This window comes from Gossypium raimondii, chromosome 10 (assembly GCF_025698545.1).
Source record: "Gossypium raimondii isolate GPD5lz chromosome 10, ASM2569854v1, whole genome shotgun sequence".
Classification (NCBI taxonomy): Eukaryota; Viridiplantae; Streptophyta; class Magnoliopsida; order Malvales; family Malvaceae; genus Gossypium; species Gossypium raimondii.
In genome coordinates, this window is record NC_068574.1 from 40,872,947 (window position 1) to 40,890,970 (window position 18,024).

Consider the following 18,024-nt stretch of genomic DNA (forward strand, 5'->3'; position numbering starts at 1 on the left):
AAATATTGAATGTTTAGACTTTTAAGGAATCATGCCCTAACGTATTGGGCTGCATTTCTTCATAAATTTTAAACAATTAATTATTTTCTTAAATTTTATTATACGAGTTTTTTGGACCAACTCATCTTGAAGAGAATAAAATGTTGTGCCCTAACGCATTGGGTGTGATATTTTTCTTTTCAAAAAGAGAAAGTCTTAATAAATAATTTCATTTAACTAAGGATAGTATTTTTTTTTAAACTCTCGACTTTAAGACATTAATTAATCAATTTGGTACCAATTTTTGGGCGTTACGAGGGTGCTAATCCTTCCTCGACGTGAATCGACTCCGAATCCGTTTTTCGAAACTTGTAGACCAAAGCTATTTTTTAGGTGATCCAATCACACCTTAATAAAAGATTGGTGGCGACTGCCAATTTTTTTTTTAAAGTCGACAACTAATTTTTGTTTTTATCCAAAAATAAAAATGGTTTCGACACGGAGCATATGACTTAGGCTTTTCATATTTACTAACAACTTTAACATGATTAGTAGTTGACTTACCACTTTTGATCACAAACATCTAAGTTCAATATGTTACAAAATATACAAGCATTAAGGGTCTCACTTGTAGGGATCCATCAACAAATTATTCAAGTACTTTGATTATCCGAGTAGAATACAAATAGTCTATTATGCAATTGTTTAATGTAATGTTTATTCATGCATAAGGATATTTAAGTCACATAGGACTTTTCGGCTTGTAACGTCCTAAGGCTCAGGGCAGGTATGGAATTCAAAGATAGCTAGCATCAAGAAGGTTACAAACATGAAAATAGTTTCGCACATCATATTGGTCCCTATTCTTCCCCCCTTAGTGACCCTTACCCGCTCACCACCTTATTTCTCCTTCTCTCACCTTCATTGTCTCTCTATATGTAATAAATTATAGCATGACATAATGAACGAGTTTTTCTTAATCTTGTGACTTTGTCACTTTCTTTTTTAGTCTATCTCACTCATGAATGCTTTTTACTTTTCAAAATTTTTTTTCTACTTGTATTACTTTTTCTTTTTGGATTTTTCTTTTGTTTTGCACTTTCAGGCTAACCTACAGTTCTCATATCACACTAATCTTTCCCATTTCGCTCAGCTATAAAATTCACTGTGATGTATCTACTTAACCCTCAATACGTGTGGCAAGACGTCTATAGTCGTGTAGCGTAGGACCAAAGAAAAAGGGCAATTACAAATTAACGTTTTTAAGCTTGAGGTTTGTAAAGAGGTTCATCAAGAATTGTCAATAGGCTCAAAAGTTTGCACTAATGGTGAATATTAATAGGTTGGTTTTTTAGCTCTGGATGTGTTCCAAACAATGCATTAGGTCATCCCTAAATATCTCAACAAGCACAAACTTAATCAACCAAACAAATACAAATTCAACCACTTATCATTTGTACTAGCATGTTCATTTCCTTGTATTTTCTATATCACTTAGTACAATTGATTGTTTAATACCTATTTACATTGTAACATATAGAACTTCAGTAGTCTAATAATCAAATATTTAAAATATCTTATCATCATACCAAATTCAGTCATAACACAAGCAACCTATGTACATGCTCCTAATCAATCACTTGTATTTCTACAAGCTCAAGCACACCAAAAGATGAAAAAAATGTAGAAACAAATAAACAAGTTTTCTATGTTACCCCCCACACGCACACACTTTAGTTAATACATTATCCTTAATGTATATCCTTTAAAAGATAAGGAAATAAGTTATCTAATTAACCATGATCGCTCCAACACCTATTGTTGGGTGCTTCCCCCTTTGCTTGTATAAAGTTTGAATTGTTTGTGTGTCTTTCATGTTGGGTTCCTACATAGAAAACTTAAGCAAAATGCAATAAAAATAATCTACTATTAATCCTACTCATACAAGTTCTAAGTCAACAATATCCAAAAATTAGTACAAGTATTAAAATTATAAAATAGTTCAATCATCCTCCTCATCATCCATCTCCTCACTCTTATCATCATCCTCATATTCTCTTTCTTCTTCTCTTTCATGCGCTTCTTCTTCTTGTTCCATATTTGTCAGCCCAAACATGTCAAGTGTATAATTCAAGACCCGGATGTTGTTTTGCCTAGCAAATTCTTCAAAAATTAGTCTCGATTCTTGCATTCACTGAATCATCCAATCTAACTTTGGATGGCTACTCTCACCAACTTCCTATTGAGCTCGTGTTAACCTTTGTGATGAAGTTGGTTTAGTTGTTGCTTCTTGTAGTTGCTTAATCCAATCTTTTATCTATTTGGATTCCAGCTCAATGTATTGCTGGAACAAGGTGTCCCCTATGATGCTTCGGGAAGGTTTTAGTGACTGCTCAATGGATGTCATAGGTAAACCCGCCTTTTTTGCATAAAGTCGTCACTAGATGGGGAAAGAAAACTCTCACCTTTTAGCCACTAATGCACCTCTTCATGTTCTGGTGGATCCATTTGCTGATACATACCTGCGTTTTCTACAAAATTGCATAAAGTAAAACTACTCAAAAGGTATTAACATTAGAAACATTTAAAGTAGGTACTATTAGTGTGCACACAAATTGAATCCACATCTTAGCCTCAGGAAACATAATGGCTTGATGAAAGAATACTGAGATATTGGTGCCTAAGTGATATTTTCATTCACCCATTTCTTCAACTAAAAAGTTTATAATATTATCTATATCTATATCTTAAAAATATTCTAAATCAGTTTCATCAATAAAATTATTCTCATTGTATGGAGCATTATAAAAGTCACAAATTATTCGAGGGGTAACTCGCACCTCTTTCCCTCACACAAGCACCGATTCTCACATATAGCCTTCAGTATTTCTAAACTCTAAGTCCCATAAAGAGGCATAAAATTCTTGAACAATAAGGACCACAACATTTTCTTTCAGGATTGTCTAAAAATATTCCCACTTATGATATATAACTAAAGTCCATATTTATTTACACAAAATCATCGATGGATCAAATCCCCTTTATTGAATAAAGGTTTTTCCTTGTAGTTCTACAAAATACTTTCTGATATTTGGGTTTGTGAAATTAGAGGGGTTGGGAACCATCGATGGTTTAGGTTCAATGGTTCGTCTAAAAATAAACATGTATTAAATAGAAGTGAGAATCTAAACTATGGGGTTTGTTAAATATACAGTAATTTACAAAACTTAGGTAATTCAAATAATTTTAAGTTTTGCTACCAGATTCATCCAACAGTATTGTCAATTCACAGATGGATGATCTTCTCGTTCTATCAGTATTAGTCCATTTTTTGTCGTGCCATTTCACCTTCTCCCGCTTGTCTCCTTCCTTGAACCTATTTATTCTTTCTGTATGCATAAGAGGAAGTGAGTCCCTTGATCTGGGAACGTTAGAAATAGATAATTTTTTACACTACTCTCCTAACTTCCTCCTACATTCCTCTTCACTTAATTGATGGCCACATTTAAATATTTGTCTCACTATTGATTTTCTTCATCAATTCGTTCTTTTTTAAATCAATGGTAGACCTAGAAGTAGCTAAAAAGGGTCTTCCTAATAAGATCAGTATCTCACGATCTTCTCCGAAATCAAGCACCACAAAATCTGTAGGAATAATGAAACTTCGCACCTTGACTAACACATCTTCCAATACCCCTTTCGGATGTACTGAAAACCTATCAGCCAACTATAATGTTATCTGAGTAGTTTTAAGATCCCCTAACCCGAGTTTTTCAAAAATTGATAGAGGCATCAAATTAATACTAGCTTCTAAATCACATAGAGCTCTAATAAAATGAATACTCCTTATCTCTATAGGAATAGTAAAAATCCCGATGTCTTTCAATTTTTGAGGTACTTGTCTTGAAATAATCACACTATATTAAGCATTTAAATTAACTTGTTCTCCTACCTTAATTTTCTTACGCCTTTCCATCATCTCTTTTAAAAACTTAGCGTACTTGGGAACCTTTTCAATTAACTCAATTAAAGGTAGGTTAACATTTAATGTTTTAAACAGGTTCAGGAAACTTACAAATTTATCATCATCCCACTTTTGTTTTTCTTCAAGTTTCGAAGGGAATGGGATCTTTGTGATTCTGGCATCTTTAGGTGGTTCTTTTTCTAATTCAGTCGTCAGTATCATTACCTTTTATGGCTTCTGTTCATCTTCAGCTTCTGAAGATTCCTCTTGAGGGTCATTAATATTCTCCATAATTACCTTCGGAGTAAGGTTTTTTGGGCTACTTAGTACTTTGGTTGATCAAAGTGCTATCGCTTCCACGTGCTCCTTACCTTCCCTCTGTGGATTGTCTTTTGTATTACTGGGAATACCTGTGCCAATTTTTCTTTTGATGTCGCTTATCATGCTCATCAATTGGCTCATTTGATCTTCGAGCTTAGTCAATGTTCTTGTTGAATTGGTGCACTCAGGCTGCACCTACTTGACATCGATTCTCATTGACTGCATCTCTCCCTCAATTCTATCCAGATGTTAACCACATGTAATATAGTCACTTGGGTTGGTTCTATGCTAGGGTTTCTGCAAATAAAGAGGTTGATAATTAGTATTTTTAACTTGATTTGAACTACTACTTGCTCATTGGTTCCCTCCCTATCTCAAGTTTGGGTGATCCTTCCAGTCGAGATTGTATGTATTTGAATAAGGGTTTCTATCCCTATTCCCGATATAGTTTACATCCTCAGCGGGATTATTGATGTAATGGAAGAGTGGTTTGTCTCCTCCATGCATAGACGGTGTAGAAGCAGATTCGATACAATTGAGTTTATCCATTATCTGATGATATTTATCATCCTCTTAGATAGCTTTAACCGTAACAAGTCTCTGGCTGTATGTGAATCATTCAATCGACCATTGACAAGAGTTTAATGCCATGTTTTTAATAATTTCGTATGCATCCTCATACGTTCTGTTCATAAGGACTCCTTCTGTTGCTCCATTTAATCCAAATTGTGCGTTCGCGTCCAACCCGTTATAAAATACCTGCAATCGCATCCACCCAGGAAATCCGTGGTGCGGGCATTTTTGAATCAACATTTTGAAACATTCTCACACCTCATAAAAATTTTCTCCCTCCATTTGTCTAAAGACAACAATCTCTCTTCTTAGTTGGACTGTTTTACTAATCAGGAAGAACTTCTGTAAAAACTTTCCAGCGAGTTCATCCCATATTGTGATAGAACCTGGTGCCTATGAGTCTAACCAAGAAAATGCGTTATCAATCAAAGAGAAGGGGAACAACCGAAGACGAATAGTGTCATCAGTGACCCCATTATACTTAAAAGTATCGTAAAGTTGGAGAAACTGTTTCAAATATTGATTAGAATCCTCCGTCATCGTACATCTAAACTGCAAATTATTCTGGATCATCTGAATCATCGCCGGTTTGATCTCAAAATTATTAGCTGTAACTGTCGACCTTGCTATAGCTTCTTGAACCATATCCAGACTTGGTAAGGCATAATCCCTTAAAGTTCTCTTGTTCCAAGTCATATGTACGTTTGCAAGAAGTTGTGGTGCTGGTGGATTTCCTAGGGCGTTATCGTCAATGTCATTGAACAGTGGATTTTTCTCATGGTACGTTACAAGCAGCTGGTGGTGTTTGTTCTTGCATTTGTTGTTGCTACTATTGTTGTCGGTGATTTATTCAAATTATTCTCTTTGGATCTATGGTTGCTACAATAGGCGCCCCTACTGCGAGTCATACACTAACCCAGAAAGAGAGGATTAATAACAATAAATATAATATAATTGTATCTATAACTTAAAATTTTCCTAATTTTCTAATTAAAGTGCAAAGATTAAAAGTAAACTAGTGATGTTGCCTCCCCGGCAACGGCACCAACAACTTGACCGCCTCTGGATATACTAACGTCCAAAGTGTGAATACTGCAATAAAATAGAGAACTACGAGGTGGTATCCGCAAGTATACGAGTCGAGTTATAATTAAAATATATCTAACTGGTCCACAATAAAAATCAAATTTACCAACCGATTTACTTGGATTGACTTGATTTGGTTGATTAAATCAATTGTAATAGCTAACTATAATAGATTATATACCACTACATAATATATAATACAGTATATAACTATGACTAAAACTATTAATACATATATATAACTATTATTATATTATAGATTATAACAAAATATATAGTATCAATAGTTATGTGTAATTTAGTATATTACAATACATGTCTATAACTTGTAATACATAAAATATTATTAAAATTTAATATCTTAATAAAATATTATTTTTATTAAATTAGATTTTGAATTGGGCTTTAACTTTTATAAATTATATTTGAGTATTGAGTTTAATTTCTTCATAATGAGTATATTATTTAAGTTTGAGCTTAGTATAATATATTTGAGTTTTAGAATAAGTATTTTGAAATATGAGTATTAATTTTATAAATTTAATAAGAAAGATAAAAATAACCCAATTGTCAATATAAAATAATAAACAATAAAATATAGCTTCTTCAGTTAATATACATATGATATGATATGATAAAATTTATATACAATTAGCAATTTAATTATTTTCATATAAAAGAACTTTATTAAATATATATATATACATTATGCTTTTTTATAAAATAAATATGAATTGTGTTGTTAAAATGAATTATTAATTTGAAAACAAAATATTTATAATTTAAAAAATTCAAAAGTACTTAAATTTGTAATAGCCCGTCCAGATCAATCTGAGCTCGAATTCGAAAAAAATCAACATCAAAAAATTTGAGTCCGAAAAGGTCAAGCTTGAGAAAATCCAAATCTGAAAAAATTCAAACTCCTCTGAACCCAAAAATATTGAAATCTGAAGAAAAACTGATCCGAATCTGGCCGTTTGCCACCAAATCACTGAACATAACAGGAACAAGTACATATTCAATTTGTTAGTCAATATTTGCTCTTTAATGAGCCTGTTTTTTTTCCCCTGAATTGCTGCATATTTTTCTTCTATCATTAAGGGAATGGAATAATATTTTCTCATTAACAATAATTTGGAGAAGAAAAGCTGTACAAGATAAGAACAATTAGAAAATTTATTGTGCCTGATGATCAATAGTCCCATCATTATACAGACAATCAAATATACATTTTGACTTCAAAAAGAAAAGGAATTCTAAACTTACATTCTTCATCATATCCAACAGAGACTTACAGGGAGAAAAAAGAATGCCCTTTGAGTATTGGCTGAAGACATCAGATTGATTCAGATACCAGCAAATCCAAGTTAGAATGTTGCCATTTGGATGCTGGTACTTGTTCTTGCACTTTAAGTACTCTACAAATTGGAATGGATATGTGATTGATGGTGGGGGAGATCAGATCTTCCACATTGTTATAACAAATGTTGATCCCTGGATTGCCTTCTATGTAAGCTTGGTTAGGGACTTCTTCCCTGACTTTTAACAATCTTTTTCAGCCATCGGAATCTGCGTCACGGAAGGGTAATGGAACAGTCTTTACAGCTCGGAACTTGCCAACATTGTTTAGATGTTCATTCTCTAACCTGTTCAGTAACGGTTTCTCAAGTGTTAGATTAGATTAGAAGACTTCACTTAAGAATCATATGGCTTGTTTAGGAATGTTTGATGGTTATAAATACCTGTAAAAATTCCAGTGCCCTCGTCGGATAACCTCGAGGGAAGCCAAGAAGAAGTCTAGCAAATCTGTCTCAACCGGATTGATCCGAAACCGCATGATGCTCTCTATCCAAGCAACTCTTAGAACTACATTCAAGGCCTGTAATTACAGAATTGTGTCATTATGGGCTTCAGTGGTAAAAAAATAGTATATATATATGAACAAGACAATGGTATCAAATTTGACCAAGGATAACTCACAATGGAGAGGTAGTAAATGCTCTTGTTCTTTAGAATTAGATCATCTCTAAGCCAAGGGTTTCTGGAATTTGGATTAAGAAGCCCCCAATCCTTGACAAAATCCCAGTATAATTGGTAAACCGTAGCCACAACTGAAGTCACCAAGACTACAGAAAACCATAGATGGTTGCTTTGTGTAGCATATGTGAGCCTGGCACCGGCAGCCACCATGGCAGAAACGTATTTCCCCATGTTAGCCAAGTGGTTCAGGTCATATTCATCAAACCATCTTCTTGCACACTAGAAATTAAATTGAAAAACAGTGTTAATTGAATAACTGAAAGCTGAAAAACTGATGTCATGTAATGATTATGCAATTTTTCATGGGAAAAATAATGAAATGCAAGGGATTCCATGTACCTGCATGGCTCGCCAATAATATGGCAAAAATGAGATAACATAAGCAAGCTGTCTATAGAGTTTTCCATTTTTGCATGTTGCATATTCATGGGTTTTGAAACTTCCAGCAAGAAAGTAGCAGGCTGTTGATTCCAAGTGTCTTAGCAAAGGAATCTGTAGTAAGAAAAAAAGATAGATATGATGGTGATGATTCTAAAATAATTCTAAAATGAGAGCTAATATTTTGTTTTAGTTTCCATTGCTTGTCTCTGAATAATTTACCTGACTAGTAAGTTGGTCAGCCATGAAAAAATCCACCATCAAGACCTGCATATATACACAATAAGCCAAAGCAAGAACATGCTAAGTTACCTCTTCTGAAACTTCATACAAAACCAATTAAAAGATAATGGCAAGAAACTTGCAAGTGTATTAATTACCTTATACAATGGAGAGCATATTATGTTACGAATTATTCGTAGGAAACAGTATCGAGTTGGCCGATAGAAGATGTCAAATGGGCACACCAGCAAGGCAATGAAAATCTGGAAATTGAGATTGGAAATCAGCACAACTTCATATACTTCAAAAGTTTTTGGTTACGAACAGTATAGAAACTAACGGAGTTGTTTAACCAGTACCAGAAGGAGGATTCCAGGAATGGCGTCAACATGAGAAGGTGAAAAGCGTCCAGCCCTTAATAACAGGTGGATGACCATGGCACCAACCACAGAAGTCATGAAAGTGGTACAAATAAGGAATGCATCTCTGTACTTGAGGGCTGTGCTTGGTGCAAACTCAAAGATGAAGTGGTAGTTTATTCTTGTGGCTTTCCACATGAACAAGTTGCACCCATACAAAAACAAGTGCAAGCTTAATAATGCAAATACACTGCACAAAATTGAAATTAATTCTTCCTGTCAGTAATTGAAACCAATCTAAGTGTCCCATTTTTACTTGTTAATAAGTAAACTTAAACTTGGTAAACAGTTTAGTAGGCTAGGCTATAGGGTCAGTTCTGTTGTGCATTTGAGACATTAATGCTATACTTGCAAGTTCTCTGTTCAACTATGATGCTCCTAATCTTTATTTTCCTTTTAAAATATCGGAACATATACGTGTCAAATACATACTTATATGTGACACTTAAATCCGAATTGGAGTACTGCTTATATTTGTAATGATTGAAATTACATGGAATTTTGAAATGATAAAACTCATAGAGGCAAACGAGTATGAGCACCTGAAAACAGGGTAGACAGTCTCCATGTATGCTATTCCTTTGCTAGGTGAGAATATACCAGACAAGTGTGCCAGTATTATATATACACTAAACAATGATACAAAAGAGCCAGTAAACAGTCCTGCAAAAAAAAAAGAAAAAGAAAAAGAGTAAAGAAGAGCAAATTAAGTAAAATCAGTGACCATAAATTTTCTTTGAATGTCAGCCTCACTGTTTCGAGGGGCCCCAGATCCCCTCTCAATAAATCATCATCATATTACCGACCATGATTTATTTTATTGGCCAAGTGAGTCATATATGTTGAATTTTAGATGATAAAGTGATTATGTTATTGTCATTAAGAGGAAAAAAAGCAATGCGCTCTCTTCATAAATAAATGTTTCAACTTCCAAGTAAAATGATTACCAACAAAAAAGGTGACCACGTGAGAGTTTTTCTGCTGCTGAGGTCTCAAGAACTTCATGGCTTTTTTCCTGTCATTGTTGGCGAAGTGCTTTGTAAAAATGGACTCCACTTCATCCATTAGTCTTACAACCTTAATTACCAAACCAAATTGGATTCATGATATTAGGGAAGAAAAATACATGATGAGATTTCAATATCATGAATAAAGTTTGATCACTAAATTAAAGTAATTAATAATACAAAGTTACGTGATCACATGATCCATATGAGATTCTAACTCTTTTATCTTCAAAATATTAGGTTGTGGAAGTGGTTCTTATTCATCCAATAATTACCTTATTGCTTAAGAAATAATTAATATACCCAAATATACAGATGTGAAATATACTAACTTTACCTTATCAGAGCTAATGAAATGGGATCTCTTCACTGCTTTCAGATAACTTGCTGATGCCTGTTGGTTTGATACCTGTCCAAACCAGAAAATACACCATTTTTTTTTTATAGAAAAACAAAAGAAAGATCTTATATAATTGTAGCATGCATTCCTAAAAAAGTTTCTGATCTATAAAAGAATTTATATTTTGCTCATCAAAACAATGAATTTCTTTGGAATTCATTCCACTATTTGGGATTTCTGTAATCTGTAATGAGGCTGATATATTACCTTGTCAAACTTCTTGAGTATCTTTGTGAAGGCCACCATATTTAGTGAGCTGCCAAAAATGGTCCATACATAATAGAATCTGATCAGCACAGAAAATAGTATCTTTCTAGCAACTAGAAAAATGCAATAAAACCAATAAAAAGCTGATAAATAGCCCTTCAAGGGAATTCCATTTATCATCCATCCTTCATTTTCTTCTTAACGGCACATTGTCTAGTTCACTGATGATGCATAAAAATATACGGTGTCACTTTATTTTGTTTTTGGTAAATTAAAATATGGAAAACTTTACCTCCAAGAAAGCACTAAAGTTGGAGAATCTTAGGCTACCTAGTCAAAGTTGAGGCCCAAAACCATTTTTGATTTCTCTAACGACAAATTATTTAGTTCATTGATAATGCATAAAATTATAGAGTGTCACTCTATTTTACTTGATTTTAGTGGATAAAAATATTAAAAACTTCACCTCCAAAAAAGCACTAATGTTGGAGAATTTTAGGCCAGTCAAAGTTGAGGCCCAAAACCACATCTGGTTCTCTAAATGTCATTTACGTGCATGACATTTTGACAGTCAAGTGGTGGACCATTAAAGCAAATCTAGAAACTAAAATCCAGAAACAGCCAAAGTAATATCCATCGCTCTCAATCTCAATCACCCACCAATCTCTACTTGCAAATTAAAGCAAGAAAGAAGCTTTACGTGTGTTCATATGTTAATTTCCATGCAACAGTGAAGAGTCAAAAATCAAATAACCTGTAAGTTTTAAGCAGACCAAGACCCCTGTAGAGTTCAACAAAGGCGCTTCGAATCATCTTTTCAGCACATTGAATCTTCTTCCTGTTGATGAAATCACCAGAACCTTCTTTCTTGGGATGGTTAACGAGATCTTCCCAAAGCATTGAAGTGACGGCGGAGATGGTACGAGCCGGTGTGGTAGCTGGGATGTCGATCCTCATCGCCACCTTTGGCTTCCCTTTCTTAGTCATCATGGCCCTGCTGCTTGCCGAATTCATGAAATTCACGCCATTCCTTTCTAGTGCTGCGATCACCTCATCTGTTTGTGACATCTCCGCGGAGCTATCATTGAATTCCGCGGGGTTCTCTGCATTTATTAGTTCCATTCATTAATCCACTTAACAATATTCAACCACCACAATTTAATCAATTCAATCTAATCTCTTTTTTTTTTTTATGCAGATTTACACCGTGTAATTCAAAACCTAAATTACTACAGAAAATCCCAAATCAAATTCCTAAACCAAAATTGCATTGAATTTGAATTCAACCAGCTTTCAAATCTTGGCCTACTAGCACTCATGTATGAATGATGTTTATTTCCACTTGTTTTGTAAAATAGCAACAGTAAATTCATCCTACTGTTCCAAATTACAACCATTTTTATGATTAAAAATTATTGATTGTATATCAAATTTGTCGTTTGATTGAAAAGATAAAGATTAATTTATATATTTTTAAATGAAAAAAATTAATTTAACCTTTAGCAACAAAGGTTGTTAAAGAATGTGAACATTGGACGTCACTTAGTCAATCAAGGCGGACAGGTGTATTATTGAGAATCAAAACCTGAAAAGGAAGTCATATGGACAGCATGAATTTTGCTGTATGCCAAACATATCACCTTTTTTTTTTTTTTTTTTTTTGCCTTTTATCTATTTGACATACAATACAATGTATATAAATAGTTGTATTATTAATTCATTTTTAGATTTAGGGATTGAAGTTTGGAACCCTAGAGGTGTGGAAACTGATTAGTTTTGTTGTTACAAGTAAGGCAGAGATGACAAGACACATCTTACACCTTTGTTTTCCATTTACTTTATTTAGTCATGTATATCTAAAATCTTCCTTTTATTTTACTCATTTGACTTGATAATTCTTTTCACCTATCAAAATTAAATTATAATTTTTAAATTAAAATAAAATTTTATTATTGTTGACATAAAAATAAGATAAATAATATCATGTCAATATTATGAAAAATTAATGTTTTAGTTAACATTTCTATTAAAAAATAATTTAATTCTTAATGAAAAGATAATGATTAAATTTAACTAAACAATAATAATTAAATTGATAAAATATGCAAACACACTAAAATACATTTCTTAAAATTATTCTTTTTAATATTTAAGTTGAAGTTCGTTCTACTATGGAATTCAAATCTTGAATAGATATGAATTTAAGACATGAAAATATGATTCAAATATGTATATGAAAAACAAAATATTAAAACAAAAAATAAATACGACTTGTCGGATTTAGGCTTAGTTTAGGAATGTTTCTAAAGTATTTTTGAGAAAAAAAGTACATTTGGAGAGAAGTTAAAATTTCAATTTCGGAAAAATTGATTTTAGGCCAATTTTTTGTTTGAAAGAAATAATTTTTGGCTTGTTTAGAAATACTTTTGTCTTAAATGTAATTTTTTCTCCAAAATGCTTTTGAAAGTATTCCTAAACTAAGTCTTAATCAAGATTAATACACTTGATACAACAATATATAAAAATCTAAACCATTCAAACTAGTATGAACTAAATTGAATTAATAGTGAATATTTTTAAAAATGTTATATTTTAAATTTAAATATCAATATTAACATATTATTTGTAATAGTAAAATAAGTAATCCAATGAATCCAACCCCAACCCTATGATTCCTAGACCAATAAATACTTGTACATATAAATAAATAAATAAAAGAGAAGGAAAATGAATGAAGTAGGATACGCAATGTAGGAAAATATAATTGTGGAATGATTTGTGGAGCCACCCATCTTTGATTAATATTAAATTAAGGAGAAAGTAACAATCATATTCATATATTTTCCAGATAAAGACCGCAGTCAAAACTCCTTTCTCACAATTACAATCATACCACGTACTTTTATTATTTTATTACTATTTTCCTTATCATTTCTTGTGTTTTCTTTAATAATTTAACTTTATAGCTAATATAAATTGCATCCCATTTTGCTCACCTTCGTATTCTGTTTATATCGTATTCTAACTTCAGTTTTGTTTCAAACTTAGGATTTTGATTGGATTGTACTTTAATTAATTTTGAATTTAAATTATTTTATGTCGGTGATTTATAGTGAGATTTTGAGTTTAGTGTTTTTTAAGTTTTAATTCTCAAAATGTCTACACTCATGATTAAACTTGTTCGAAAGTCGAGTAATTTATTCAATCTACAGATAATAATTTTACCCACAACCCATCCAAAATGAAATGTAAGAATAATTATAAAAGCTTATATATTTAAAATGTAACAAAAACATAATATCATTTTAAAGAAATTGTTTTTATTTTATAAGTTAATTATGATAATTTTCTTTGTATTATTAATTTTTTAATGTTGATTGTTAATATATATATACTATTATTAGTGATACAAGTTTATTAATTCAATTTAAAAAAACTTAAAATTTATTATTTTTAAAAGTAACTTTATCCTTTTATAATTTTTATATAAAATATATATACTAAAAATTTATTAAAAGAAAACTTAAACCCAAAACACTAACATCTTCGTTAATCTTTCATACAAATTTTTAAAAATAAAAAATATATTAAAAAGCCATACTTCAAATATATATATATATATATATATATATTAAAAGTACCAAATAATCATATAACCAAACGATTGACATACGAAATTGACTATAGTAAAAAAAAAAAAGAAAATTGACTTTATAAGGCCACGTCAGACCAACTTTCCACAAGCAATTGAAAATCATCATATGACCCGTCTAGCTAAGCTTGAGCTCACAAAATCGAACACGATACGCGTAATTGTCTCAAATTAGAATCTTATTTTCATAATATTTTGAGATTATTAAAGAAGAAAAATGATGGGCACCTGAGAAAGAATCGGAGTTGGTAGAAGAAAACGAGGCGGATGAACGATGAAGAAGACCCCCTGCATTGGACTTCCGCCGGCGTAGGCGGTCGCCGACGATCTGTTTAAGGTCTAACAGTATTTGAAGTTGCTTGTTCAGAATCTCCCCTCTCTCCAAGAACTCACTCTCTTTCGTCTTGTAAAACTGGTTCACCTTGTTCAACTCTTCATCTAATCTCTCGAAAAACAACCTCACCTGCAATTATCGAATCGTTTTGAGCTTTTATTTGCAAAGATGATTTTATATATACATAGGTCTAATTCGTCTACAGTCCCTATACTCTTCATACTTTTAATATTTAGTCCTTCTAATTATAATACTATCGGGTATGTGTTATGAAATGGATTTTAATGTTTTAAATCAAACATTTGATGGTAGAAATACTTTGCCTCCTTTACTAAAAAAATAGGCAAATCAGTCCCTGTACGTGCTACCTATACTTTATGCTGACATACAAAGATTAATTTTTAATAGTAAAAATGAAAAATAAATAAATAGAAGGCCCAAATTACTCTTTGCTCTAACATTCAAAGACTAATTGTCCATTTTTTAGTAGAAGCGGCAAAATACAATCTACCTCCTAATATGGGGCCTTTATGGTACTTTGACTAACATTTGACAATTAAATACCCAATATTCAAATTTATCAAAAGACGACTACCACAGTTATGAATTAAGGGGATTAAAATTTGAAAGTGTGAAAAGTATAGGGACCGGGGGTATAATTAAACGTACCTCGTCTTCTTCAGAAAACAATTGAAGGAGTTCAGTTTGATAGAGTACTTCTTCATCTGAATCCATGCTTTTACTCCTTACCTATAACATGAAAAAAGTATATAATGAAAAGCACTGGTATATATATGGAAGGCTCATGCTTTGATGTCTTTTTCACTGGTTTTTTGGGTATAAGCTGTTGTTTTCCTTCGTCTCTATATTCACGTTAGTTTCGTGATATTATAACTTGAAACCGTTGCTTATTTGCTTTCGTGACAAAATCAGAAATCTCTCAAGGAAGTTTGCAAATAAAGTAGCCTAAATAATGATCACAAATAAAGAAGAAGACAACCCCCCATTATATTGATCTTCAAGATTCCATCCAACATTATACTAAATATATCCAAGAATGTAGAGAAAGGAAGTGTTTCCAATTATGAATTTTTTAAATATTTTGCAAGCAAATGAAAATAAATAACTAAATATAAACGACAAAAAAGATGTAATAATTCCACTAACCATATAACTTTAACTATAAAGTGTAATAGTTGAGTTGATATTAATCTTGAATTTTTATTCACAAAATATAGAGATTCGTCGGGAAGCTTTGATATATGGGACCCATTGATCAAACGGTGAGAAAATCGGTTTGTGAGGGGGGAAGGGAAATAGTATTAGTGTACGTAGGCGAAACAATATCTGCAGAAAAACAATAGGGAAGGGAAAGAAGAAGAAAATTCTAAGAGAAGTTCAATTTTCCACAACTTTATGTGGAAATCACTGAAGAAATGCAAAAAAGGAGCAGAACCCACTTTTCCTGTTGTGATTCTTATTAATGATTTATACCTGAATGATCTCATCAGTAATGTTGTTGGAGGAGGTGAAGAAGTGCTTGGTCGTTGATGCTACTTTCAAGGCGATGAAACGAATAGGGTCGAGGATTGAGCGACCAAAATCATGGGTAAACTCGGCTGAGGCAGATTGTTTGTTAGTCCTAGACAGCTTGATCTTCTTTACATGTTTCTTGAGTTGCCAATAGTTAACGAAGGCTTCTTTCCATTCAGGGATTAATTGAGCTTCAAGCTCCTTTGAGAACTTCACCATTGTTGTTGTGTTGGTGTTCTTCTATATTGTTATTGTTGGTGGAGAGAAAAAAGAAATGTTGGTGGGAGATGACAGTGGGAAAATGAGAAAGAAAAAGGAAAGAGAGAGAGAGAGAGAGAGGGCACGGAGGGGTTTGAGAGGGAATTAGTGAGGTTTATATATAGAGAAAAAGAGAGAGACATACAAGAGAAGAGATAGAAACGTGTGGAGAAAGTGGAGAGTTAGCTTCTTCTTATTGGAAAGGTTTATATATGTTTTTACTCCCTCTATTCTTCTCACTTTTGAAATTTATAGCCCCTAAGGAAACTTGGTCTTATTTAAAAATTAAGCCCATTTGATAACTCCATACAAATTTAACAAAAGCCAATTAATAGTATTATCTAGATTTTAGAGAGCGTTTGGTATGATAAAAAGTGATCAATATTTAAATTTCCTTAGAATATTACTTTTTTTGCGAATGATTGCGAGTTACTTCCTTCAAATCTGGAGATGTTATTCCTTTGAATAATGGTAGGAATGTAACTTTTCATATAGTTGATAAGTTAAAACTTGTTTCTGAGACAAAATTTCCCTTTTCTTATTTATTTATGTGCAATACTTTTCACCACAAAATCATAAAAAATATTTAATTTTAAATTTATTTTAAATACTATTAAATTAAATTTTAAAATATATTCTAATGTACATACATATTAAATATTTATTTTAAGATAATTTTATTAAACTATTTTTATTTAAAATAAATAGATTAACTTACATGGTTATTAATAATAAAATAATTTTATTAATAATAAATATCAATTTGTTAAATTAATAATATTTTATATTTTATTTGATGACGTAACTTTGAATTTACCTTCACATTTCTAGTAGAGTGCATAGTGAATAAAATGTATCAGTGTAACTTTTTGGAAATTCGATCTGTATTTTCTTATGTATATCAATTGAATCATATTCTCGAAAACCATATCAAAGTGCTATCTTAATTTTTAAATTAGACAAAGAAAAATGACTAGATTTATGAAATTAAAAGTAAAATGACTAAAGAGTAGAGCGACTGGGCATAATTAGACCTTATTAATTGGAAATTAATTACTTTTTAGTCTTGTCGAAACCATTTTTTTGAAAACAAAAATATAGTTGTCGACTTATAAAAAAATGAAAATTGGAGTTGTCACCGACCTTTTATTGAGGTGTGATCAGACCACCTTGAAAACGATTATGGTCTACGGATTTTGAGAAAATAAGTTCGGGAGTCGGTTACGCACGAGGAAGGGTTAGCACCCTCGTAACGCCCAAAATTGGTACCGAATTGATTGTTTAATATCCTAGTGTCGAAAATTTGAAAAGATTTTAGAATACGATCCTTTGAAGAGAAAATTTTGGATAAAATGAATTGGATGATGAGACTCACTTACTCCAAAGAAATAAATTGTCACACTCAGTAAGTTAGAGTGTAACATTTTGAATCCTCAAAATTAAGTTTATCTTTGACTTTTAAAGCCTATGCATTTTGAGAAGGATATCTGATTACTTAGGGTCAAGTGAGAAAATCAAAACCCAGTAAGTTAGGGTTCGACTTCACAAAATTCCTAAATATCGAATATTACCTTTATTATTTGTTAGAAGAATTCTCGTCTCGAGAAAATAATGTCATATCCAATGCGTTAGGACACCACGTATCGAATTC

The 18,024-nt window shown here is 32.0% G+C and overlaps 2 protein-coding genes and 1 non-coding gene across 3 annotated transcripts; 1 reads left to right on the forward strand and 2 right to left on the reverse strand.

Moving 5' to 3' along the window:
- Positions 1-1,981: 1,981 nt before the first annotated feature.
- Positions 1,982-5,533, reverse strand: LOC128033971 (uncharacterized). Its single transcript, XM_052622469.1, has 2 exons — positions 5,244-5,533; positions 1,982-2,132 (listed from the first exon to the last, which is right to left on the reverse strand). The coding sequence occupies exons 1-2, from the start codon at positions 5,531-5,533 to the stop codon at positions 1,982-1,984; spliced, it is 441 nt and encodes a 146-aa protein (XP_052478429.1).
- LOC128034269 (small nucleolar RNA R71) lies at positions 5,046-5,152 on the forward strand. The gene has a single exon (XR_008190399.1). It is a non-coding gene; the product is annotated as a small nucleolar RNA R71 (small nucleolar RNA).
- A 1,548-nt stretch (positions 5,534-7,081) lies between the features above and the next one.
- Positions 7,082-16,482, reverse strand: LOC105777906 (phosphate transporter PHO1). The gene is made up of 15 exons (XM_012601418.2): positions 16,077-16,482; positions 15,252-15,332; positions 14,477-14,711; positions 11,351-11,699; positions 10,597-10,645; positions 10,327-10,398; positions 9,930-10,059; positions 9,525-9,645; positions 8,923-9,172; positions 8,722-8,826; positions 8,564-8,608; positions 8,303-8,455; positions 7,904-8,182; positions 7,666-7,802; positions 7,082-7,569 (listed from the first exon to the last, which is right to left on the reverse strand). Exons 1-15 carry the CDS (start codon positions 16,332-16,334, stop codon positions 7,479-7,481), a joined length of 2,355 nt encoding a protein of 784 aa, XP_012456872.2. The 5' UTR covers positions 16,335-16,482; the 3' UTR covers positions 7,082-7,478.
- Between the last annotated feature and the right edge of the window lie 1,542 nt (positions 16,483-18,024).